This window comes from Mustela nigripes, chromosome 15, assembly GCF_022355385.1.
Source record: "Mustela nigripes isolate SB6536 chromosome 15, MUSNIG.SB6536, whole genome shotgun sequence".
NCBI classification, from domain to species: Eukaryota; Metazoa; Chordata; class Mammalia; order Carnivora; family Mustelidae; genus Mustela; species Mustela nigripes.
Genome location: NC_081571.1, coordinates 84,190,406 through 84,212,085, shown reverse-complemented (window position 1 = coordinate 84,212,085; position 21,680 = coordinate 84,190,406). Strand labels below are relative to the sequence as shown.

Sequence of the window (21,680 nt, the reverse complement as noted above, 5' to 3'; positions counted from 1 at the left end):
ATTTTCTTGAGTAATTCTAAACAATATTGTATTTTTACTTTTGGTGTCTGTGTGCCCGTTGCTACGCACAGACACACAACCGACTTCTGAGCGCCTGTCTTCCGTCCTGCAGCCTCGGTCCACGCTCTCGTACAGCTCCAGCGTATCTCTGGAGAGCCCCCAGGATTTTATGATCAGGTGATCGTGTCGTCTGTGAACAGACGACTGGGTCCTCCTTGTCGATCTCCACGACCTGTGTGTGCTTCTCCTGCCCGAGGCAGCTGAGGACAAGCAGAGACAGTGCTCACCTGGCTCTGTCCCGCTCTGTTGGCCGTAGGGGTTCTCTGTCGGCACCGTTAACATGTAAGCAAGTCCCCCCGTATTCCTACTCTTCTGAACGAGTGCTGAATGTTGTCAAATACTCTTTCTATACCGATTGAAAGGATGGTGTGATTTTTCTTCCTTCGTCCATTGATGTGGTGGGTTCCACAATAAATCTTGAAATACTGAACGAGCCCTGCTTTCCTACCAGAGACCCTCCTTGGTCACCATGAGCTGACTTCTACTTGCTAATATTTTGTTACGAACTTCCATGTCCGTATTCATGAGCAGTATTGGTTTCTCTTCCGTCTTTGTCTGGCATCCGTAGGACATTAGCCTCATAAGAAACTGGGAAATGCTCTGTGCACTTCTTTGATGCGTGTCAGAATCCTTGAGTGAAACCGCTCAGGTCTGAAGACTTCTTTGTGGGGGTTTTGAGGCCACGAACTCTGTTCTTACTCGCCATTAGGCTATCACATCGTCTATTTCCTACGGAGCGAGACATGCTAGTTGTGCTTTTCAAGAAGTGTTTCTTTGCCTTCAGTTTTCAGAAGTTCAGCCATGAGAGGTCTTGGTGTGATTTGGGGGATTCATTGTCACTGGGGTTCGACAACTTCTCAGACGTTCGTGTTTGTGTCTTTGGCCAAATTGGGGTAGTTTTCAGTCTTGTCTCCCTCTCATGACTCCAGGGGCGTGAATGTCAGATCTTTGCTTACAACCCCACTTGTCCCGAGGCTCTGGTCATTTGTTTTTTGAGTCTGTTGTCCTCCGTCGTCCAGACTGGGCGAGCTCTGTTTTATCCTCACGTTTGCTGGTTCTCGGGCTGTGGAGTCCATTGGTTGGTGGTTTTAAGTTCAGTTTTCTTATTTCCCACTTTAAGAACTCCCTGCCTGGGGCGCCCGGACGGCTCCGTCAGTTGAGTGTCTGACTCCTGATTTAGGCCCTGGTCATGGTCTCGGGGTCGTGGGATCGGGTCCTGCATGGGGCTCTGGGCTCAGTGAGGAGCCTGCCAGACAGCATTTCCCTCTCCCTCCGCCCCTCCCCACTCAGGCACGAACACGCCTGCACTCTCTCTGCCTCTAAAAGGAGAACAGTGACCTAGTGCAGTGACATAAGCTTCTGCCTTCAAAGACTAGAAGCAGAAGAGCAACTTAAAACTAAAGTAAACAGACGGAAGGAAACTGTAGAAGCAGAAGCCGAAGAACTAGAAAACAGGCAGGGAGGGAAGAGCCACAAAACCGACGACCTCTAGCCAGGCTAGTCGAAAGGACGGGTGTCTCGGATGTCTAGTGATGCTCACAAACAATGTCACGGCCACGTCCCCCCGAGAGTGAAGGTACCCACTGGCCAGGCTGCAGGGCCCAGAGACAGAACGCGCTCCACCAGCCCCCACGAATTTCCCGGCCCCGTAGCTGCCTGGGCAGCCGCCACGCAGGGGTCTGCCGGGAGGGGGCTCCTGAGTGGGGTGGTCTCCTGTGGGCTTTGCTCCTGGTCTTGAGAACAGCTTGGCTTCCACGCTGCTTACACCAGCTGGTGCCCCAAGTCCTGCTTTTCTGCACAGCACACACCTTTGCACACAGCCCTCAGCTCAGCCCCCTGGTCACCAGCGCGGTGCCGTCGGCGCTCACCCCTCCTCGGCCTCACTCCCACTCCCCCACCGGGCCTCAGCACCGCCGCAACCAGCGCGTGCCATCACACCCATCTTCCCGGAGGCCGCTTCTCATGCAAAGTGATTTCCAGCTACCCACAGGGATGCCTCACACGGACCTCGGGGTCATCCGTGCAGACCAGCCCACAGGCAACTGCGTCCTCAGGGGCCAGACCAGATCGGGTCCTCACGGGCCTGGCAGGCCGGGGCTGCACCCAACACTGAGGTCTCGGTGGCGCTGAGGGGAGAGGGAGGCGATTCGGGCCTGTGCCCTGGGGCCAGCGTGAAGCAGATGGGCCTCGGGCTCTCACACCGTTCCCTGGGGGCACACGGAGGCGCTGAGGTGTTGGGAGGGCTCCCCAGAGCCTTCGGAGGCAGCAGGGGCCGTGGCCGGGGCAGAACGCCGGGCCCAGGCAGCATGGGAAATAGGCGGCGCCCCACCACGCAGAGGGGCACGTCTCCGTGGAAGGGAGCGGGTCGGTGTGAAACGAGGCTCCTCCGTGCCGCCGTGGTCTTCCTGCTCTGATCTGTACGCACCCGAACCGTGTGGGGCCTCGAGCAGGCGTGGGAGGTGCTCGCTGGCCGCACTGTGCCAACACCTGAGGCCGACGCGGGCCCTGAAGCAGATGGAACGCGCCCCGAAGGAGCGAGGACCACGGGCTCCTCCCTGCGTCCGCTCTCGGGCCCGCCTCCTGCGCCAGAGCCGGGGAAAGAACCAGATCTGCCCAGGCAGACGCAGCTTGAGCCTGCAAGGTCGCCCTGTTCATGGACAACCCCGTCCTCTCGGATGAGTCCCCAGCTCCCCGCTCCTCTCCACGCAGTGTCTGGGGGAGGGGAAGGGTGTCCCTGCCACTCCCGAGGGCTCTGTGCCCAGCGCTGGTGCTCAGTAGCTGGCATGGCCCAAGCGTCTCCCAGGCCCTGCTGGGGAAGGCTGGCCCCCCTCGGTCCCCTCACCCGCCCCCCCGTGGCATCCCACCAGGACGCCCCTCAGAGGCCTGTAGAAACTTGGAGAAGGTGCACTCGGGCTCTCACAGCTAGGCCCTTCCCGGAGCCTGTCTGGCACACGGGGCTGGTGAGGACGCTCTGCCCCAACCCATTCGCTCCCCAGTCCCCTTCCCCCGACCCCACCTGATGGCTGCCGCGTGCGTCCTCCTGCCCCTCCATGCCTGACCGGCGTGCCCTCCCGCTCCCTGGGGCTCTGCTGTGGACGGCAGCCTCGAGAAGCAGAAGACCCACCCTCCGGCGCTCATGCTCGCCCCACAAAAGCACTGTCCACCCCTCACGTTCTCCGCGGATAGGTCTCCCGAGCAAGCCTGCATGGGGTTCTGCACACCTGAGCGTAGGTTTACGCAGACCCGGGCCGGCACCTGCTCCGTGTGCGGGGACCCGTGTGTGAGGAACGCGTGCCCAGCGGAGGGGGACGACAGCCACAGCCTCTCACCCAGGCCGACTCTGACCCCTAGGGGACAGTCTGGGCTGTCACAAGCAGGGGTGCCCCCAGCTTCTGCTGGGCAGAACCAGGGACGCAGCCAACACCCCTCTGGCACAGACCGTCCCCACAGAAACCCACCGTCCACCCAGGGCCCATCGGGCTGAGGGACGGGCCCCGGGGCTGGAAGCCGAGGGGCACAGAGGGGGGCCAGGGACCTGGACCCACGACATGTGGGGCACTCCTGCAGCTCACGCTGGAAAGACAAACGCTCTGACTGCCAGCCGGGCAGGAGGGCTGAGCGCGCGTTCCTGTGAAGAAGTGTGAGATGGCGGACACACACACGGAGCTTCTCGGCGTCCTCTGCTGTCCAGGAGCCGCAAACCCAAACCACAGCCGGACACCACGTCACACCCACCAGGACAGTGAAGAAAAGGAAAAGATGACAGACGGACAGAAGCAGGTGCTGGGCGGGATGTGGAGACACTGGGAAGGGAAGGTGTTGCGCCGTGCGGACGACAGTGTGGCAGCCTCCCGACCGTGAAGCCAGAGTCCCCAGTCCCCCAGCGCCTCCTGCCCGGGCGCACACCCACGAGCAGTGAGGACACGTCTGCACGGAAACTCCTGTGTGAGCGTTCGTGGCGGCGGGACTCCCAATGGCCCCACGTGGGAATAACCCAACACCCAAAGCCGACTATCAGGTGAGACACCATCGGTCCACGCGGCAGGATGGGGTTCGGCCCCGGGAAGGGACGGGGCCCCGGACACAGGTTACACCAGGACCATCTATGAAGACACCACGCTCCTGAGAGAAGCAAGACACACAGGCCTCACACCCTGTGTGGGAGCGTTTCCACACACGCCCAGAGACGGTAAACGCACACGACCAAGTGCAGAGCTGCGGTGTGGGGCAGGGACAGGGGAGAGCTGCTCCTGCGGCGGCGTCTTCTGGGTTAAGGGGTGTCCTCACGTTCACGGGACCACAGCCAACTCTGCCAACAGCCTGACAACCACGCGCCGGACATTTTAAAGGGGTGAGAGTAACCTACGACCCAGCAATCGCACTACTGGGCATTTATCCCAAAGGTACAAACGTAGTGATCCGAAGGGGCACGTGCACCCGAATGTTCACAGCAGCAATGTCCACAATAGCCAAACTATGGAGAGAACCTAGATGTCCACCCACAGATGAATGGATAAAGAAGACGTGGTTCATATACACAATGGAATACTATGCAGCCATCGAAAGAAATCTTGCCATTTGTAGTGATGTGGATGGAACTAGAGCGTATCATGCTGAGCGAAATAAGTCCATCAGAGAAAGACAGTTCTCAGATGATCTCCCTGATATGAGGAAGTAGAGAAACAAGACAGAGGATCACAGGGAAGAGAAGAAAACACAAAACAAGACGAAACCAGAGAGGGAGACAGACCATAAGAGACTCTTCACTCTAGGGAACAAGCTTAGGGCCGCTGGAGGGGAGGGGGTGGGGGGTAGCTCGGGCTGGGCAGTGAGGGGGGCGCGGATACAGTGAGCGCTGGGTGTTATATAAGACTGATGGGTCACTGACCTCTACCTTGGAAACTAGTAATACACTGTATGTTAATTAATTGAATTTAAATTAAATAAAATACAGTTTTAAAAAAATTTTTAAGAAGATTTTATTTATTTATCCCAGAGAGACACAGCGAGAGAGGGCACACAAGCAGGGGAACAGGAGAGAGAAGCAGGCTCCCCGCTGAGCAGGGAGCCCCATGTGGGCCTCGATCCCAGGACCTGAGACCATGACCTGAACCAAAAGCAGATGCTTAATGACTGAGCCACCCAGGCGCCCCCAAATTAAATTAAATTTAAAAATATAAAGGGGGTGAAAGTCTATGGTCTGTGAATTATGCTGAAATGAAGCTGTTAGTAAAAAGTGAAGGACAGACGAGGTAGTCTCCCCACTCACGGACACGCACACAGTCCCAGTCACGCAAAGTCACACGCACACTCACACAGACACGGCCTCTTCTGGGCGACGCTGAGCTGTCACACAGACCACTTCCTCTGCTTTCTCTGTGTGTCCAGAAGCCGGCCCGGCTGCACGGGACGAGGCTGTGCTCCCCGAGGTGCCCCCGCTACGGGACGGGGGGCCAGCAGGCGGGTCTCACCTGCGGGAATCCCTTAGCTGAAGCCGCGAGCCCTGGGCTCCCCAGCGAGCCTGCACCCCTCGCCGGGCTGCACCCCCACAGTCCCTGGCGCCTGCCCAGACCGACCCCGTCTCCTGCACATGTGCCCTCTGAACGCCTTCACTGCTCCGACGCCACACAAGATCCCCACGTGGAAGGCGTGCGCCGGCACCACCTGCCGATGAGCCGGGGAGGGGCAGGGGCGGCCTTGCCCACCAGGCTGCGGGGAAGGAGGGACCTTCGAGCCGTCCCCACGGGGCGCAGGCCATGTCAGGAATGGTAACAATCGGGGGAGCTGCAGCTGAGCCCAGAAACTCGCCGGTTGTGCTTGACACAGGACCCAAGAGCGGGCTCACAAGCGCCGTCCGCGGGCTCAGCCCCAGCACCAGCCCTGCCGCGCCGGGCCTCGTCCCCGGGTCACACGCCAGCCTCCACGACGGACGTCCACATACCCGGAGGGCCATGCGTCTGCAGGTCCGAGCCGGACATCCTACTCACGCTACCGCCAAAACCACACGGCGAAGAGGCCTTTAAACACCGGACGGCGCACAAGCAAGTGCTGTCCGGTCGATCACGGAATGAGCGAGCTCGGAGCCTACGCGGAGGTCCGCCCATCCTGCCTTGCCTGCACTCCTTCCTGGGACCCCGGGCCTCTCCAGTGTGCACGAGGTCCCCGCTCAGTCACGGGCCTGCCATTGCGCCACACACAGAGGCTTCAGCGCCCTCCAAGGCACAGCCGGCCCAGCCCGCAGGTTCCGGGGCGACTCCACGTCCTGCTGCGGGAAACGGGCAGGCGCAGGGGTTTGTGTGGATGCGAACTTCGGCTCTTTGGGGAAACAGCCAGGAGCACGATGGCAGGGTCCCGTGGTGAGCGCCTGCCTAGTTGTGTAAGACTCCCCCACTGTCTTCCTCCTAACCATACCCACCGCAGAGCCTGCTGCTCTGCCCTGACGGGGAGGATGGAGCCAGGAAACAGGGCTCACTCGAGCAGAGGACAGGCCCACAGCTGCAGGACGCCAGGCGATGGCTGCCAGCCAGAGGACCGGGCACAGGATGGTGCCAGGCTCTCGGCTCCCATGCCCACGCGTGACGCCGGTGTCCTCACCACGCCACCCCCCATCACGGGTGCTGAGCCGGTGCTGATGGTCCGAGCGGACCTCATGGGCTTCATCAGGGAACCGAGTTTAAAGTCAACTGTTCTCTCGGAGGGATTTTGCTCTAATGCCCCGCAGAGGGGGCAGCAGTGGCTTGGCCGGCTCCCGGGCCTTGCTCTGTCCCGTTTCCTGGCCTGCGGGGGCATTGCTCCGACAGACTCGGACCCCCAACCGCACCGCCTGCGGGACTCAGTTGGCCCCTGAACACACAGCCCTGTGGTGGCCGCGGTGTAAGGACCCAGAACAGAGCCTTTGCTCACAGCAGACCCCCGCCACTGACGGGAGGAGCAGAATTAACTAACGGAACTCAGTCTGCAGCAAAGAAAGTGACGTGGAAAGACTGTGCCCCTCCCAGACAGACGGACCTCAGGGGAAAGCAGAGAGAGGCCCAGAGACCAGAGGTAGGAGAGCCTTTGGGGTGCACCTGCATCGGGGCATGGGCGAGTGGCTTCCTGACGCCGGCTTTCTGAGGGTTGGCCCAGCGAAGGCTGCTTAGCACCTCGATGGTCTGTGTGCACAGGTGCCAACCTCCCACCGCCACCTGCTGGGCCGGGAACTGTGAGGAGAAGGGGTGTGCGGACCCTCGTCCACTCGCGTGCCCGGAGCAGCCGCTCGATGCAGAAGCCTTCCTGTGGGGCATGTGACACATATTAATGCCCTCAAATGCACCTCGCGGTCCACTTAGTGCAAGCAGACGTCGCTTCCAGGGTCACAGACAGGCCGGTGAACCGGAGGGACACAGGGACTAGAGGGTCACAAAAGAAGCTGTCGCGCTGCCGAAAACCAGCACACGGGCAGGAGCGACAGCAGCCCGACTGCACAGTGCGCGCCGTCTGTGTGTTTCAGAGCACGTTTTCAGGATTGTATCTGTAAGAAAACTCCACACCCGACAGGAGTTCAGACTCCCAACGCCAAGAGCAGGAGTGGACGAGCCAGCCGCGGCCCCCCAAGTGTTGTTTCAAACACAAAATGGCGATGTCTAACCTTTCTGGTGTGAAAATGTCGTTTCCGTATGAAGATGGCCAACTCGTCTTCTAGAGCACACAGCTGGGGAAACACCACAGACGCAAACTGTGCAATTCTGGACCTTTCAAGGGAGTCTGAATTAACTGAACCGTCTGCACACACGGAGAGAAGATGGGAACGTGGCCCGGGCCGCGCTGAGTCCCAGCAGCGGAAGCCACAGGCCTGATGCCCTTCCACGCAGCACGCGTCCGAGGGCAGGGGTGCATGCTGGGTCGGGGAGCACGGGGCAGGAGGCTCGGCTAGGGAGGGGGTGCACCTGGGAAGAGCCCCAGGGGGAGGATGCCTGACCGGAGCCCCGGGGTTGGGCAGTGGTGCCAGGACTGAACTCGGGTGACTGGAGGGGCTCAGTTCCTTCCTCGGGAGGACGGGTTCCCGCAAGAGGTTGGTGCCCCCAGGAGGATCTTGGCCAGTGCTTCAGGTCGGTCTCTTACTCTCAAGAGGCCACTTCTGCTAAGTGAATTACAGCACCGTGTTACCATCCAGAACACACCACCTGAGGTCACAGCGTGTTTGTAGCGTCTCTCAAGAGAACAGACCAGAAGAAACACAGCTGGTGAGTGACAGGTGCCACCGTCTCTCCTCATTGGGGCTCCCTACTCAGCTGACGGAGAGGCTCCCCAGACGCAAGTGCCCCAGACTTGAGTTTGTCAGACTGGCCTTTTCCGGGGCTCGGCCCCCCGAGCCTCTCCGAGGCATCTCACGGACAGTGGACGTGCTCTCCACATGCAGCCCAGCGAGGACGAGGGTCGCGCGCCCTCAGCCTGCCGAGGCTGGGAGCCCCTTTACGGCGGACAGACATTGTGTCTTGTTCTCTCTTCGATGTCCCAGAATCCCAAACCCTAAACTTCCACGGAGCTGGTTCTGAAAGTGATGTTCAAATCACGCCCCTGTCACCCCAGGGAAGCCTCTTCCTCGGCCTCCGGAGAGCTGCCGGCTTCCCGCCATCGACTGAAGGTTTAGGACAGAGGGGGGTGCTGTCTTAAGGATTTTTCTCATCCCTAACATGCGTTCTGGATGCATTCTCGATGCAGCATGTCTCCTTAATCTGTGACCGCGGAGACTGCGAGACACATTCTGCCTTGAGAGGTTGGCACTCAAACAGGAGAAGAGACGAATGCTCAAATCATTCCCTCATCAGCGGGAAAGTGGCAAGTTCTCTGGGCCAATGAGACACGCATGCCTGGCTCCTTCCATAAAAGGCGGGAGATGGGGAGCAGGAGAGGTTGTGTGAGCTTGACCTTGGTGGAGGTGATGGCAAAGATTGCCAGAACATATTAATTCAAGCATCAAGCCGTGGAGAAGAAAAAAATGGTAATTAGATAAGCCCCACATCCTATTACAAGAGGGATATCGTGGAGCGCCTGGGGGGCTCCGTCGGTGAAGCCTCTGCCTTTAGCTCAGGTCAGGATCTCAGGGTCCTGGGATCGAGCCCCACGCAGGGCTCCTCACTTGGTGGGGAGTCTGCTTCTCCCTCTCTCTCTGCTCCTCCCCCTGCTTGTGCTTTCCTCCGGCTCTCTCCCTCCCTCTCTCCAATAATTAAGAAAAATATTTTTATAAAAAAAGACTAAAAAAAAAGAAGAAGAAGAGTGATATCGTGACTGACTGGGCTTCATGCCAGGAATGCAGAGAGAAGGTTGCAGAGGGTTCAGTGTGGGAAATGCAGAAACATATCTCCTTCTTTTTTTAAATTTTTATTTATTTATGTGACAGAGAGAGACACATACACAAGGAGGCAGAGAGGCAGGCACAGAGAGAAAGAGGGGGAAGCAGGCTCCCCGCCGAGCAGAGAGCCCGATGTGGGGCTCGATCCCAGGACCCTGAGATCATGACCTGAGCCGAAGGCAGAGGCTTAACTGACTGAGCCACCCAGGCGGCCCAACATACCTCCTTCTGATGTCGTTCCTAAATAACAAGTCACGATCATCTCCAGATGCCAAAGAGCACTTGATAAAATTATTTTCATTAGTTCTTGATTTAAATTCCTCAAAGAAGAGGACTGGTGGGTATTCTCACATAACACACATTCACACACTGAAGTGTCTCTCTTTCAGCCAGTGTGATTCTGGACAGGAAGACTACAGGAGGCGTGTTCCCCGACACTAAACCAGGCAAGGACACCCACTATTCCCCAGTGCCCTAGAGATACCGGACAATGCAATTAGGCAAGGAAAAGAAGTCAGAAGTATGAAACACTCAAGAAATAAAACCATAATTATTTGTTGATTTGTTTGTATAATTATGTAATTAGAATGAATTTTGGATTTTATATGGAAAACGAAAGCTAGCAAGAAAGGTCAGGTAAACCCGAGCATGGAGGGCGATGAAGTGAGGTGAATCAGGTAAAATGTTAAAATACACCCAGACCCCCAATGTCTAAAGCTCAGTGGGACCAGGCATTGAAAAACAAACAGACCAATGATGCAGAACAGAAATTCTGGAAGTTGACTCAAATGCATGTGGACATTTAATACCAATATATTAAATAACCTTAATATATTTTCAAGGTGTGTCTCCAATCTGTGGAGTGAAGATAGAGATCTTAATGGATGGTACTGGGACCACCAGATCAGAAACACAAAGTTGGATCCGTATTTGAGACCACACAACAAAATACATTTAAACCAGCTAAAGGTTTACATGTAAATAAAGTCCCAGGGCGGGTGGGGGAATGGTGAACTCCTTTAAAACCTCGGAATACGAGGCCTTTTAGACTATAACTCAGCATCTGAAAGCCACACACGGAGACACACGCAGAGACACACACTCACCCCACACACAGAGCCCTTCACAGAGACACACATGTGCAGAGACATGCAGACACGCGGACACACTTTGCCCTTCCAGGAAGTGAGGACCCCAACAACCACAGCATTAGGGGCCCTGGCGGGGCTGTGCCCATTGGGACCCGTGGCCACTCTCCCTCGGGGCAAGGCCAGGATCTGCCCTCCCACACTGGCTGGTGTCCCGGGGACAACCTCAGCATTAGAGCAAGAGAGAGCACTAGCTACCCCGGAGCACAGGTGCCAAGGAGGCTGGATGCCGGGGGGACAGACCCTGGGGACGGGTGTCACAGTCCAAAATTTACTGGGTTAGAATAAAGCTCAGTAAGGGAAGCGTGTGTAGAATCGGCCGCTTACGGAAAACAGAGCAGGTATAAGTCTCTGTGCTTATACATCAAAAACTCACACGACAGAAGGAACGTCAAAACCTGAAAAGGAGGGGCGCCTGGGGGGCTCCGTGGGTGAAGCCGCTGCCTTCGGCTCAGGTCATGATCTCAGGGTCCTGGGATCGAGCCCCGCATCGGGCTCTCTGCTCAGCGGGGAGCCTGCTTCCCTCTCTCTCTCTCTCTGCCTGCCTCTCTGCCTGCTTGTGATCTCTCTCTGTCAAATGAATAAACAAAATCTTTAAAAAAAAAAAAAAACCTGAAAAGGAGAAAAGTCAGTCTGGGACGAGGGGAACCAACGCCTCGCGTGAGCGGCATTCGGTGCGGAAACATGCCGTTGTCCAACGTAGCTAGCAGGTAAAATGGAAACCAGAAAACATTTCCTTTATTTATTTTGGAGCAAGCAAGCACGTACACAGGGGTGGGGGTGGGGGGCACAGGGAGATTGAGAATCCCGGGCAGGGTCCACACGGAGCGCAGAGCCAAGCAAGGGGCCTGATCTCGTGACCCTGAGGTACTGACCTGAGCCAAAATCAAGAGTCGGCCGCTTAACTGACTGGACCACCCAGGGGCCCCAAAAGTAAAATGGAAATTAAACAGGGTATCATCGGGGCGCCTGGGGGGGCTCTGTCGGTGAAGCCTCTGCCCTCGGCTCAAGCCCTGATCCGGGGTCCTGGGATCGAGCCCCGCAGCGGCTCTCTGCTCCGCGGGGAGCTGCTTCCCTCCGCCTCTCTCCCTGCTTGTGCTCGTCTCCTTCCTGCTCTCAGATAAACACATAAGTAAATCTTAAATAAAACGACAATCACTGAAAAATAAAACAAAGGCATTTGCTTCTCTGCTTGCTGACACAGCCACACACGGAGGATGTCGAGACTTGAAGTCAGGGCGAGGGACTGTCTCTCGCCGGTGGGACAGTCCCGGACCGGACGGCTGAACATCTAAAGCCCAGCTTCCCGCCGTCGCTGCGACCCCGAGTCCCCGGCAGGGCGGCTGCTGCCGTTCACACCAGCAGGCCCACGTGCAAGAAATACAGGGGGAGCCGTGCACTGCTGTCCCTGGGAACCACCGGCCCGGAGCAGAGCTGCCGTCTCCGCAGGCCGCAGACGGGCTGTGACCCACGTGCATGCTGGGCGCCGCCACACGGGCGAGCCGGTCCTCCCGCTGGCCCACGGCTCCGACCGCTCCCCGGGTCCTAGCCCCTCCTCTCCTTGAGGGCCCGCGGCAGGTCCTGTGCGTGTCCCTCCCTCTGGGTCGCTGAGACCTGCCTGGGTTCCCGCGAGCAGGCCGCGCGTTAGCTCGTGGGCCAAGGGGAACTCGGCGGCACCAACTGACATGCACGGGAGCGTACGTCAGAGGCTGAAACGCGCGTACGTCCCAAGCCCGTCCACCCGCCGGGCACTTGCCCGGGTTGCTCTCTGTGAGGACATGCACAGGACGAGGCAGAAGGCCTGGAGGACCTGAAGGCCGACACCAAGATACTCCCAAGGCCCCAGGCAGGACGGTCTGATGCACACAGACAGCTGGGCTGGATTAAAACGTATCATCAGACTTTCACTTCTGTTAAATATAAGACAGCGAGATGAACACGGCGGACATGGACACTAAGGCCCCATCGCCAAACTGAGACTTAATTACAGCTTCGAGTCCCCAGAAACGGGGCAACCAGCGCCAGTCAGTTGGGTGACCTGCCGATGGACCCCTGTGCAGTGACCCCGCGATCACCACCCGATTTCCTTCCAGAGCGAGTTCCTCGCCCTCCCCTCCTGCGCGGAAGGAGCCTCTCACCTTGTGCCCTGCTAGGAGCCCCTCTCCACCTGCTGGGCCGGATGCTGCCCTGTCCTGGATTCCTCAAGCAAAGCCAATGAGATCTTTTAAACATATTCATTTACATTTTGTAAGAATTTAAAGTGGTATTTTAAAAACCCTTGGGAAAATGCTAACGGCAAACTCACTGTCCTAGAAACGGGCGGATGCGCTGGGGAGAATCGGCCCGTGGGCTTCCTGTCCCACGAACCGCGACTCCCGGCAACGTGGAAGCTTCTGTCCAGTAGGTGAGTTCGGGCCGGGAAGCAGGGGTTCTCGGGGGAGGAGGACCCTGCAACTGTCCAGAGTTAGTCGACAAACCCAAGCACGGCTCCCGACGGCCACTGGCAACCCAGACGACAGACAGGCCACGTCACGGCCGTGCTGGAGGGCGGCCCTCTCAGGCCGTCTTTAAAAAGTGCCCCCGGGAGCTGGGTCCGGCTCTGGTTTCTGGGACGACACAGGTCAGTGGTGCTCTGAGGTTCGGCCGCGCGCAGGCGACAGCGTCCCGGGAAGAACAGGACAGCAGCCTCAGCTCCAGACACCACCGTTCCACTTCCCCAAACACTTGTGGGCGCAAATATGACCGTCAGCGGCATGTGGCCCTGGGATCACCCTAATGGCAGAGCACACGTCGTAAAGCTCATAACTACACAGAAAACACAAAATCGGTCCCGCTGCTGGCGGGCTGCGGCGGTGAGGGGTGTGGGTGGGGCCATGGAGATGAGCGGCCGCCTGGGTCTCTCTGACCCGTGAGGGGCTTCTCCAGACCCTCAGAGGCCTTCCTCCAGGTCCTGTGACCTGTCCCGCTGGTTGTAACCGGCGCCAAGTCAGTGCCCCTCCAGAGAGCCCGTCTGGGAGGGCCTGGGAGAGCAGAGAGCCACGAGGTTCCCAGGCGCTATCGGCCACCAGGGGCTGCTCTTGCCCGGCCCCTGGGGGCTGCCTGAGGGCCCCGGGCAAGCTTCCCACAGCGATGACGAAACTGTCCCAGACGTGCGGGCCCGTGGCAGCGCACACGCCGTCTGCAGACGTGGCACTCCTGCCGGCTTCCTCAGTGACGTGCGCTCACGGCAAAGGCCCACGGACCGGGAGGGGGATCAGCAAGAGCCGAGTCGTTTCGAGCAACAGCCACGTTCTGTTTCCACAAACACCCCATTTTCTCCCGGGAGCATCGCACCTGGGATGCAGAACCCCCAAGGGACGCGGCCCCAGCCTCTTCCAGGGCCGCTCACTCCGCACATCACGTGCCCTCCGGCGGAGGGGCCACGCCGGGAAGAGTGGTGACCACCCCCCCCCCCCACAAAAAAACAGCACAAGCTTTGGGAGACAAACCACACATCTGTGTGACTGTGCAACGCTCAACCTGCATTCACTGAGGGCCGCTCCCCTGCTCTCCACGGAGCTATGGCCACGTGCCACGCTGGACATTGTGGGATCGACCCACGGCAACTTCCCTCCCAGCATCGGCTTCCTGGGGTCACTTTCACTCTCCCCAAAGTGCATTTTCGGCTTGAGCTCATTTTCCATGCAAAGCTGTGAGGGTCACATCGGGCTGGTGCTCACGGGCCCCCAGGCCAGGCCACGAGCAGCAGGTGTCCCAGGGAGGCCATCCGCAGAGCGCCCCATCAGGGAGGCCCTCCCCATGCAGCTGTGGCGGTCAGGGTAGGCTCTCAGCTGCCGGTGGGCACACAGGAGAGCCGAGACGGGACAGAGGGCTGCAGACCCACCACGAGCACTGGAAAACGAGCTAATCAGAGTCGGCCCCACGCCTGCCCCCTTCCCTTAGCCCCCAGCTCCCTCCTTTCTCCACAGGGTCGAGGAAGACAGGGGGGCCTGAAAGCGGGCTGCCCTCCTGTCTGCGGGGAGGGGCAGTGGGGCCCCGGTGGGCCTCATCCACAGAGCAGGACCTAGTGGCTGGGGAGGTCTGCAGCTTGGGGGACAGAGGCAGAATCAACCGTGATGCCGGCGAGAACGGCGGCTGGCCAGGCACAGCTCTGACTCCGTCACCCAGGGACGTGACACCTTGGGTTCTACTGCTGCCTCCGGCATGGTGCTGTTGTCACCAGGCCACGGAGAGCCATCCCACTAGCCCACACTCCTGGCCACAGAGCGACAACCAGAGTCCAGTCCCAGCGTCCAGCCCCGGTGTCCCACTCCAGAGCCTCAGTCACAGTGGCCCAGCAGAGTGCAGAAAGACTAGGTGACCTTCCAGCCGCAAAGCTCAGTGGCCCCCGCGGTCGGCTCCACGGAACCGTGCTCTCACCGAAGCAGGACGCACGCTGCCTTTCCAAGTGCCCTCCCCGTGCAGACGCCCTGGGTGATGGGCAGCGCCGTCCCCAGCCCTGTCCCCAGCCCTCCCCTGCGCTGGCCTTCCCCGGAAGCGGCCGTCCCACTGCTCCGCTCCCAGCGCGGAGAGCACCAGAGAGCCGGGGACCGCACGGATCAGTGAGTCAGGACGTGCCCCTTCGCGGGGAGAGGGCAGCCTCCAGCTCGCCAACAGTCACCGACAGGGGAAGTGACAAACATCAAGTTTCTAACCTACAAGAGTGAACCGACGCTGGTGGGGTCTCGGGGAACCCGTGCAGCCACGCCGGGGTCAGCCGGGGTCAGCGTGGGGCTCTCCGCCAGCGTGGCGCAGCCTTGCTCTGTCGTCCAGGCCGGCCGCGACCTGCTGAGCCGTGACAGCTGCGTCCCACCGAGCTCGGTGGCACTCCTGTGGTTCCGAGAACCGGAGCCGAGCCAGCCGAGGGCTCTGTGCAGCCGGACCGCGCTTCACCCCAGCCCGGAAGGACTCGCCTCTCGTGCTGAGCATCCTGGGAGCTCCTCGCCGGGCACGGCGGGTCGCAGCTGTGGCTGCAGCCGGACGCCATGGGGACGCCACAGAGATGCCCCGCAGACGCCGCGGGGATGCCACCGACACGCCACAGGGACTCCGTGCGGATGCCACGGGGACACCACACGGATGCCCCAGGGACGTCATACAGATGCCGCGGGGACTCCGTGAGAATGCTGTGGGGACACGAGAGGGACGCCGTGTGGAGCCACGTGGGCACCATGTGGACACCACGTGGGCCACTGTCCTCCCAGGTCCAGAACACGCTCAGCGCCTACAAGGACCAGAAGAGCGACCGGCGGGATTTTGAGCTTCCAAGTCAAGCTAAGGCTTACAGCGCTCCTACCTGCGTGTGAGTGTGACCCTGCTGGCGGGTCTCCCACAAGCCTGAGGACATCAGGCACGTCGACCTGAGGGTCACCTTCTTCCTTCTCGGCCTCATCGCGCGGTCTCTGGGAAGAACGGCGGCTGCGTCCAGTTCCCTTGCGCAGGACAGATCTCCAGCAGTCCAACATGAGCCTGCGGGGCGAGACCCAGACTGTCAGAGGGAAAGGAGCGCAGCCGGCCCAGGACCGCGTGCCGTTTCCCGAGGCCCGAACAACCGGACGCAGCCTTTGCAGGCTTCGCTCAGAGAGCGAGGGCGGCCGTTCACAAGGAACTTCCTTCTCCTCCAGTGGATTTCGATCGCATCCGCGTTCGCACGCGCAATCTTCTTTTCTGATATTGACCCAGAACAAAGGTTGCATAAGCAAAAATATTATTTACTTCTGCTGAAGAAACACAAGGGCCTAGATTTTCCCCTGGACATTTAGGCTCTTGTTTCAAGGATATAAAATTCCCCATTCCCTGGTTTCAAGGTCACAGTCTAATTCACCAAACTGGCAGACTTTCAGAGCGACCGCAGACGGCTCATTCAGGTTACTTAAGAGCACGTGAAACCCTCTGAACAGGAATGCGGCCCCGAGTTCCAGAACAAACACTAAGGTACAGTCCCTCCTGCGAAAATCCAGCCAAAGAAACTCAAGTCTGGTTTTTGGGAACCGGATTTAAGGAGATAGCAGGTAAGGATACTTGAGACAGAAAGCACCAAAGTCACCCGTGGCGCGCATGGCCCCCCGGCAGGCGGCTCCCAATCTGGCAGTTCCGTGCTTGCGACGTCCCCCCGTGGACACGGGACCGGCGGGCCCCGTCTTCACGAATAAAGGTGAAAATGCTCTGACTCGGACAAGCCTTACGTGCAGCTCCCCAAACAGCATCACCTTTCCGCCATGGTGCTTCTGTTCCGCCTGATGCTCTGGGGCGGTTGTGTCCCGGTCTCAAGCCGTACCCTTGCGGGAAGGAGGCAGCCCCAGGGCTGAGCGCCCCCCCCCCCCCCGCCCCCCCTCTCCCCCCACCTTCCTCCCACAGAAGCCCCAGCTCAGGCCCGGCCCCTCCCCCTCAAGGCTCTCCCTGACCGCCTGGCCCGGACAGCAGGCCTGTCTTTACAGGAGGAAGGAGCCGCCCCAGGCCGGGCGGGACACCAGCCCGGTTCCCTAAGGCGGTGGGCACGACCTGAGCCACAGCCCTGCCCAGACAGAGACCCCGTTTTCCTCCCCCACTTGCTGCCAACACGCTCTGGGCTCAGCGCTTGCCCGGCCTGTCCCGCTGTGCACCTGTGCCTCCGTCTTAGCCTCCGCGGCGGGTCCCGACGCGCTTGTTATCCACGTGCGCGTCGTGTCACTTCTCCGGGCACGTGCTTCAGGTCCCGGTGACGCTCTCTTGATGTTTCCGCCCAGCACCAGCTTGAGGAGCTGGCGCTGAACCGAGGGGTTGCTGAACGGCTGCCCCCTGAGAAGCCCTGGGACCCGATCCCCCGCCACCTTTCCAGGACAATCAAACCACGCTCCGCGAAGGGCACAGACAGCGGCCACAGTCAGACTGAATCTAATGATTTCCGATCGCCTCAGTCTGGCCTTGACATCAAAAAAGGGCACATTTCCCTGGTCAGCTCAAAACCAAACCCCAAACCCTGTTTTTGCCTCTTTTCTTCCAAATTCAGCTCAGAGACTCTCAAACACGAACAGACTGATGGTCTTCAACCTCCGGATGGGAAGGAAGACGCCCAGCGCGCAACTGCCCCTTTGCTCCAGCACCGGCCCCGGGAACTCAGCATAGCCCGGCCTCAGCCCTCCCTGCAGTGGGAGATCATAAGCGTCACCAGGCACTCAGTCCCCCATCTTGAGACCCAAGCAAGACGGTCCACGGTTTACTTTTCATGAGTTTGTTCTCAAAATCTCGCCGTCCACCCCCGTGGGGTGAAGGACCCGTGAGCCCATCCTCACTTCCGCCAGCAGGGCCCCAGCCACCCTCCACTCCTAGCAGGCCAGCCCCAAGCAACGGAGGACGGTGGGCGCCGGGGGCCTGGGGGTGGACTCCTGCCCCCAGGACCACAGTCCTCCAGTGGCTCTGGGCCCTATCACCCCCACAAAGCTCCCAGGCAGAGAGGCACAGGACACATGGTGGCAGCTCCATGTGGTTTCCCACAGCTAATGTCACCCCAAGGGCACAGCTCAAACCCAGGCGGCAGGCCCATCACTGGAAAACTCTCCAGGCGCCCGGAGGGCTGTGCCGGGTAAGCCCCGACCCTTGGTTTGAGCTCAGGTCTCGATCTCAGGGTCATGAGGTTGGTCCTCCATCGGGCTCCCCTGCTCAGCGGAAGTCGGCTTGATGCTCTCTCCCTCTCAGCCTTTCCCGCCCGCATGTGCACAGTCTCTAAAATAAACACATTTTTCTTAAAAGTAAAAGTAATGAATAAATAAATAAATGAGCCTCTAGGCTAGTTTAACTGCCGAGCAGCCGACCGTCGCCGGCCCCTGGCTCCTCTGCCTCCCGCTGAACAGGCCCGGATAGGAGGCTACACCAGGAGCAGTGACGGCCACCAGGTCTGGTTCTGTCCCTCTCTGGAGTCCAGGTGTCCCCCTCGCAGCACACAGGCGACTCGGGGGCCAGGTGGCAGGGACGTGGCTGAGCATAGTGGAGATCCACGCCAACCGGCGTCGCCCGCCCCTCCTCCTGCTGGGCCACCTCCCTGCGCACCTGCTGCGGCTGCCCCAGCGCGGAGGGCATCAGGCAACCCTGCCCCACAGGAGCTTGGAGTCCCGGGAGAGGGGCTCATGCACACCCACATCCGGGTGCAGCGTCGCTGGCACTTGGTGCCGTCCCCGGGCCCGGTGAGGGTCCCACGAAGGGGGGTACCGGGGGCACCGTGCGCTCCCCCTGACGAGACCGCTGCCCGAGGACAGGACAGCTGAGTCTCCTCCCACTGCGCGTCCCCACTGGGGCCCTGGCCAATTGTCACAGCTGGCCCTGGGGACGACCGACTGCACATCAAACACACGACACCCTCATCCCAGTGCAAAGCACAGGGTTCTAGGAGGGAGAAGCCGCAGGTGGAGGGACGTCGTGCTCCCCCCCCCCGCTGGGCCTCAGAGCCGAGATGTCCCGGCATTTCCTGGTGACTGTGCAGTCTCAGACGTCCAATGTGGGCTCAAAGTTCCGGATGTCCCACTGCAGGGAGTCGGGAGCGAGCAGGGTTGCGTCCCCACCTCAACGAGCAACGCCCACAGACGGGCCGCGCCAGCCCGGGGCCCACGGAGTGTCTACGAGCCCCTGCACTGCCCGCGAGAGGGGCCACCCCGGCCTCGTCCAGCGGCCACGCCACCAACTGCAGCGCCGGACTCCGCCCGCTCCCGCGTGGCCTTCCCGTGAGCAGTGCTCAGCCCACGGCCACTTTCTGGGGGCTTTGGTGAAGGCCGACCCCGTCTTCTCCTGCCCCGGCACGTCTGCTGCCCGCGTGTGTCCGCCCGGCGAGGGGCCCGCCCCCAGGTAAGGTCTTCGCTCATGTTCTCCTGAGCAGATGCCAAAGGACAAATGAAGCCGACGCTTGCGCCGACGTCCTGGGAGCCTCTTCAAGTGAACCGGCGTCCGCGAGGGCAGCCCGGGCCGGCTCGCGGGGACCCACGCGCCTCTGCACCCTCCGCTCCCACGGCACGAGTCTCTCCGCGCCGCAGAGGTCAGTGACCCCGTGGTGGTGGCTCTCCTTCCACAGTGACCGTGACCTCACCTCAGCCCAGATGCTGCTCTCCCAGGTAAACATCCCTTTTCTGGTTTGAGACCTCGGGGGGAGCCTGGAGCTCAGAGAGAAAGGGGGTCACCTGCAGGCTGCCGGCGCGGGCTGGTGAGCACCGGGGAGCCCCGGCTGGTGCGAGGGAGACTCTGGCGGAGTCAGAGAGGCTTTCCAGATGCCTGAGTCCCCCCAGCTGTCTGGTGCTCGCAGCACCCAGCTCCCCAGGGCCCATCACGTAACCCTGCAGGACCACCTCCTTCCCGTGTCCTGGACGTTCTGTCAGAAAACCTTGCCTCTCGTGCTCTGCGAAGCGGCGCCCCAGGGACCACGCGGCACAGAGTGATGGGACGGGGCTCCGGGTCCCCCAACCCCAGGCCACAGCCCTGCGTGACAGCAGCTTCCTGCACTAATCACTCCTTTGCACAACTGTAGGGGACAGCGAGGGCGGGCGTCACCGCCACTTCACAGAAGGCAACGCCGATACCCTCAGGGGCACCCGAGGTCTCCAGAGGCCCAGACCGTGACATCGGTGGGAGGGGGCAGGCCAGCCACGGGTGGGGAGTGGGGTCCTGAAAAGCCAAGGGGTCCCAAGAGCACCCCGGCGAGAGCGCAGCCCAGGTCGGGGCAGAACTGTCCCCTCCCCCGGGGTGTGAGCAGAGGACGTGGGGCCCAGGAGGCTGGGCAGAGGGCAGAGCCGCCAGGTCGGAAACCGGGCAGAAACCAGCTTCGGGCAGAAACCAGCTTCGGGCTGTCGGCCCAGGATTTGCACCATACAACACCGGCCAGTGCGAGGGGCTCCCTCCCCGGGGCCCGCTCCCCATCACCAACCTGCCAGGTGGGGTCCTCTGCCTGCCGCCGCCGCCGCCGCCGCCGCCGCCGCCGCCGCCGCCGTGGGGGCCTGGACACTTGGTGGCCGGCAGCCCCTGGGGACACACTTTTATTTTCGTGGTGCCCCTGAGGCTCGCGGCCACAGCGCATCCTGGGGCCTCCCACAGCGTCCCCCACGCATCCTGCCTGCTGCCCCGGGCATTAAGGCCTTCCTGGACCAAGGCTGGCGGGAAGCCTGCTGGGGCTGCTGGACGGGGCTGTCCCCAGAAAGAACAGGAGGCGGTGCCAGCTGGGGAGGGAAGTCTGCTCCTCCCCACACGCCCTCTTGCTGAAGCTGACCAGAGGAGCAGCAGCGACAGGGCCCCCTTTCTAAAAAAGTGGAGAACAGCCTTTGAAGTTGAATGAGAAAAGCCGCTCTTCTTTTCAAACTGTGGGAGTCTCTCTTGAGTAGTCCTTTTCAAAGGCAAGGCCGCTAGCCTGGGCCACCCGCCTTTCCCGCTGCCGGGCTGCCGGGCTGGGGCCCCGGGAAGTAAAGACCCCGGTGGGGGCCTCCTCCCCTGCCCCCTGCCAGCCTGCGGGGTCACCTGGCCCAGCCCCCGTCCTGATGGATCCGAGGGCGGGGGTGGGGCTTCAGAAGAGTCTGGGATGTGGGTCTTCGGGGGCGGGGAGACACCTGCTGCTGTGAGCCGACCTGGTCGGGGGAGGGCACAATGTGCGCAGGGATCCAGGCGCCCTCCACGCTGTGGCCGCAGGGACCTGCCTCCACCGAGACCTGGGTGAGGCCCTCCCACCTCCGGAAGCTCAACCCAGCCCCCCATCCACCCATCCACCCCTTCCACCGCCCCCCCCCCCCCCCGGCCCTGGCACACCTGCCCGCCTGGACAGTCCCCCCTCGTCCTCTGGCACAGGTGCCTCTTCTGACGCTGCTCAGGGCCGCAGGGGAGGGACGGAGGAGGGGAGGGGTGCGGGGAGGAGGGTGCCCAGAGAGGCGGGGAAAGGCAGGGGCGGGGACAGTGGTGGAGGGCAGAGGGGGAGGAGGGGGAGGGAGAAAGGGGGAAAGGTCAGGGCAGGGGCGGGACCAGGAGGCAGAGGGAGGGAGGGGGAGAGGGGAGGAGACAGCCCAGCCTCCCCCTCCTCCCTGTGCATCTGGTGGCCAGGGCTCATGCCGAGGGCCTGGGTTCCCGTCCCGCCGCCCGGGGTAGAGCCGACCCTGCGCAGA

General features: G+C 60.8%; 1 protein-coding gene across 2 annotated transcripts in view; it reads right to left on the bottom strand.

Annotated features, from left to right (window-relative positions):
* MCF2L (MCF.2 cell line derived transforming sequence like) overlaps positions 1–20,538 on the bottom strand; it is a 132,229-nt gene extending 111,691 nt beyond the window's left edge. For both annotated transcript variants that reach the window (XM_059378185.1, XM_059378197.1), the window contains exons 1-2: positions 20,462–20,538; positions 15,875–16,047 (exon numbers count right to left, since the gene is read on the bottom strand). In XM_059378185.1, coding sequence (XP_059234168.1) covers positions 15,875–16,043 — 169 coding nt within the window. In that variant the 5' untranslated portion in view covers positions 16,044–16,047; positions 20,462–20,538. The remainder of the gene's footprint in view (positions 1–15,874; positions 16,048–20,461) is intronic.
* Between the last annotated feature and the right edge of the window lie 1,142 nt (positions 20,539–21,680).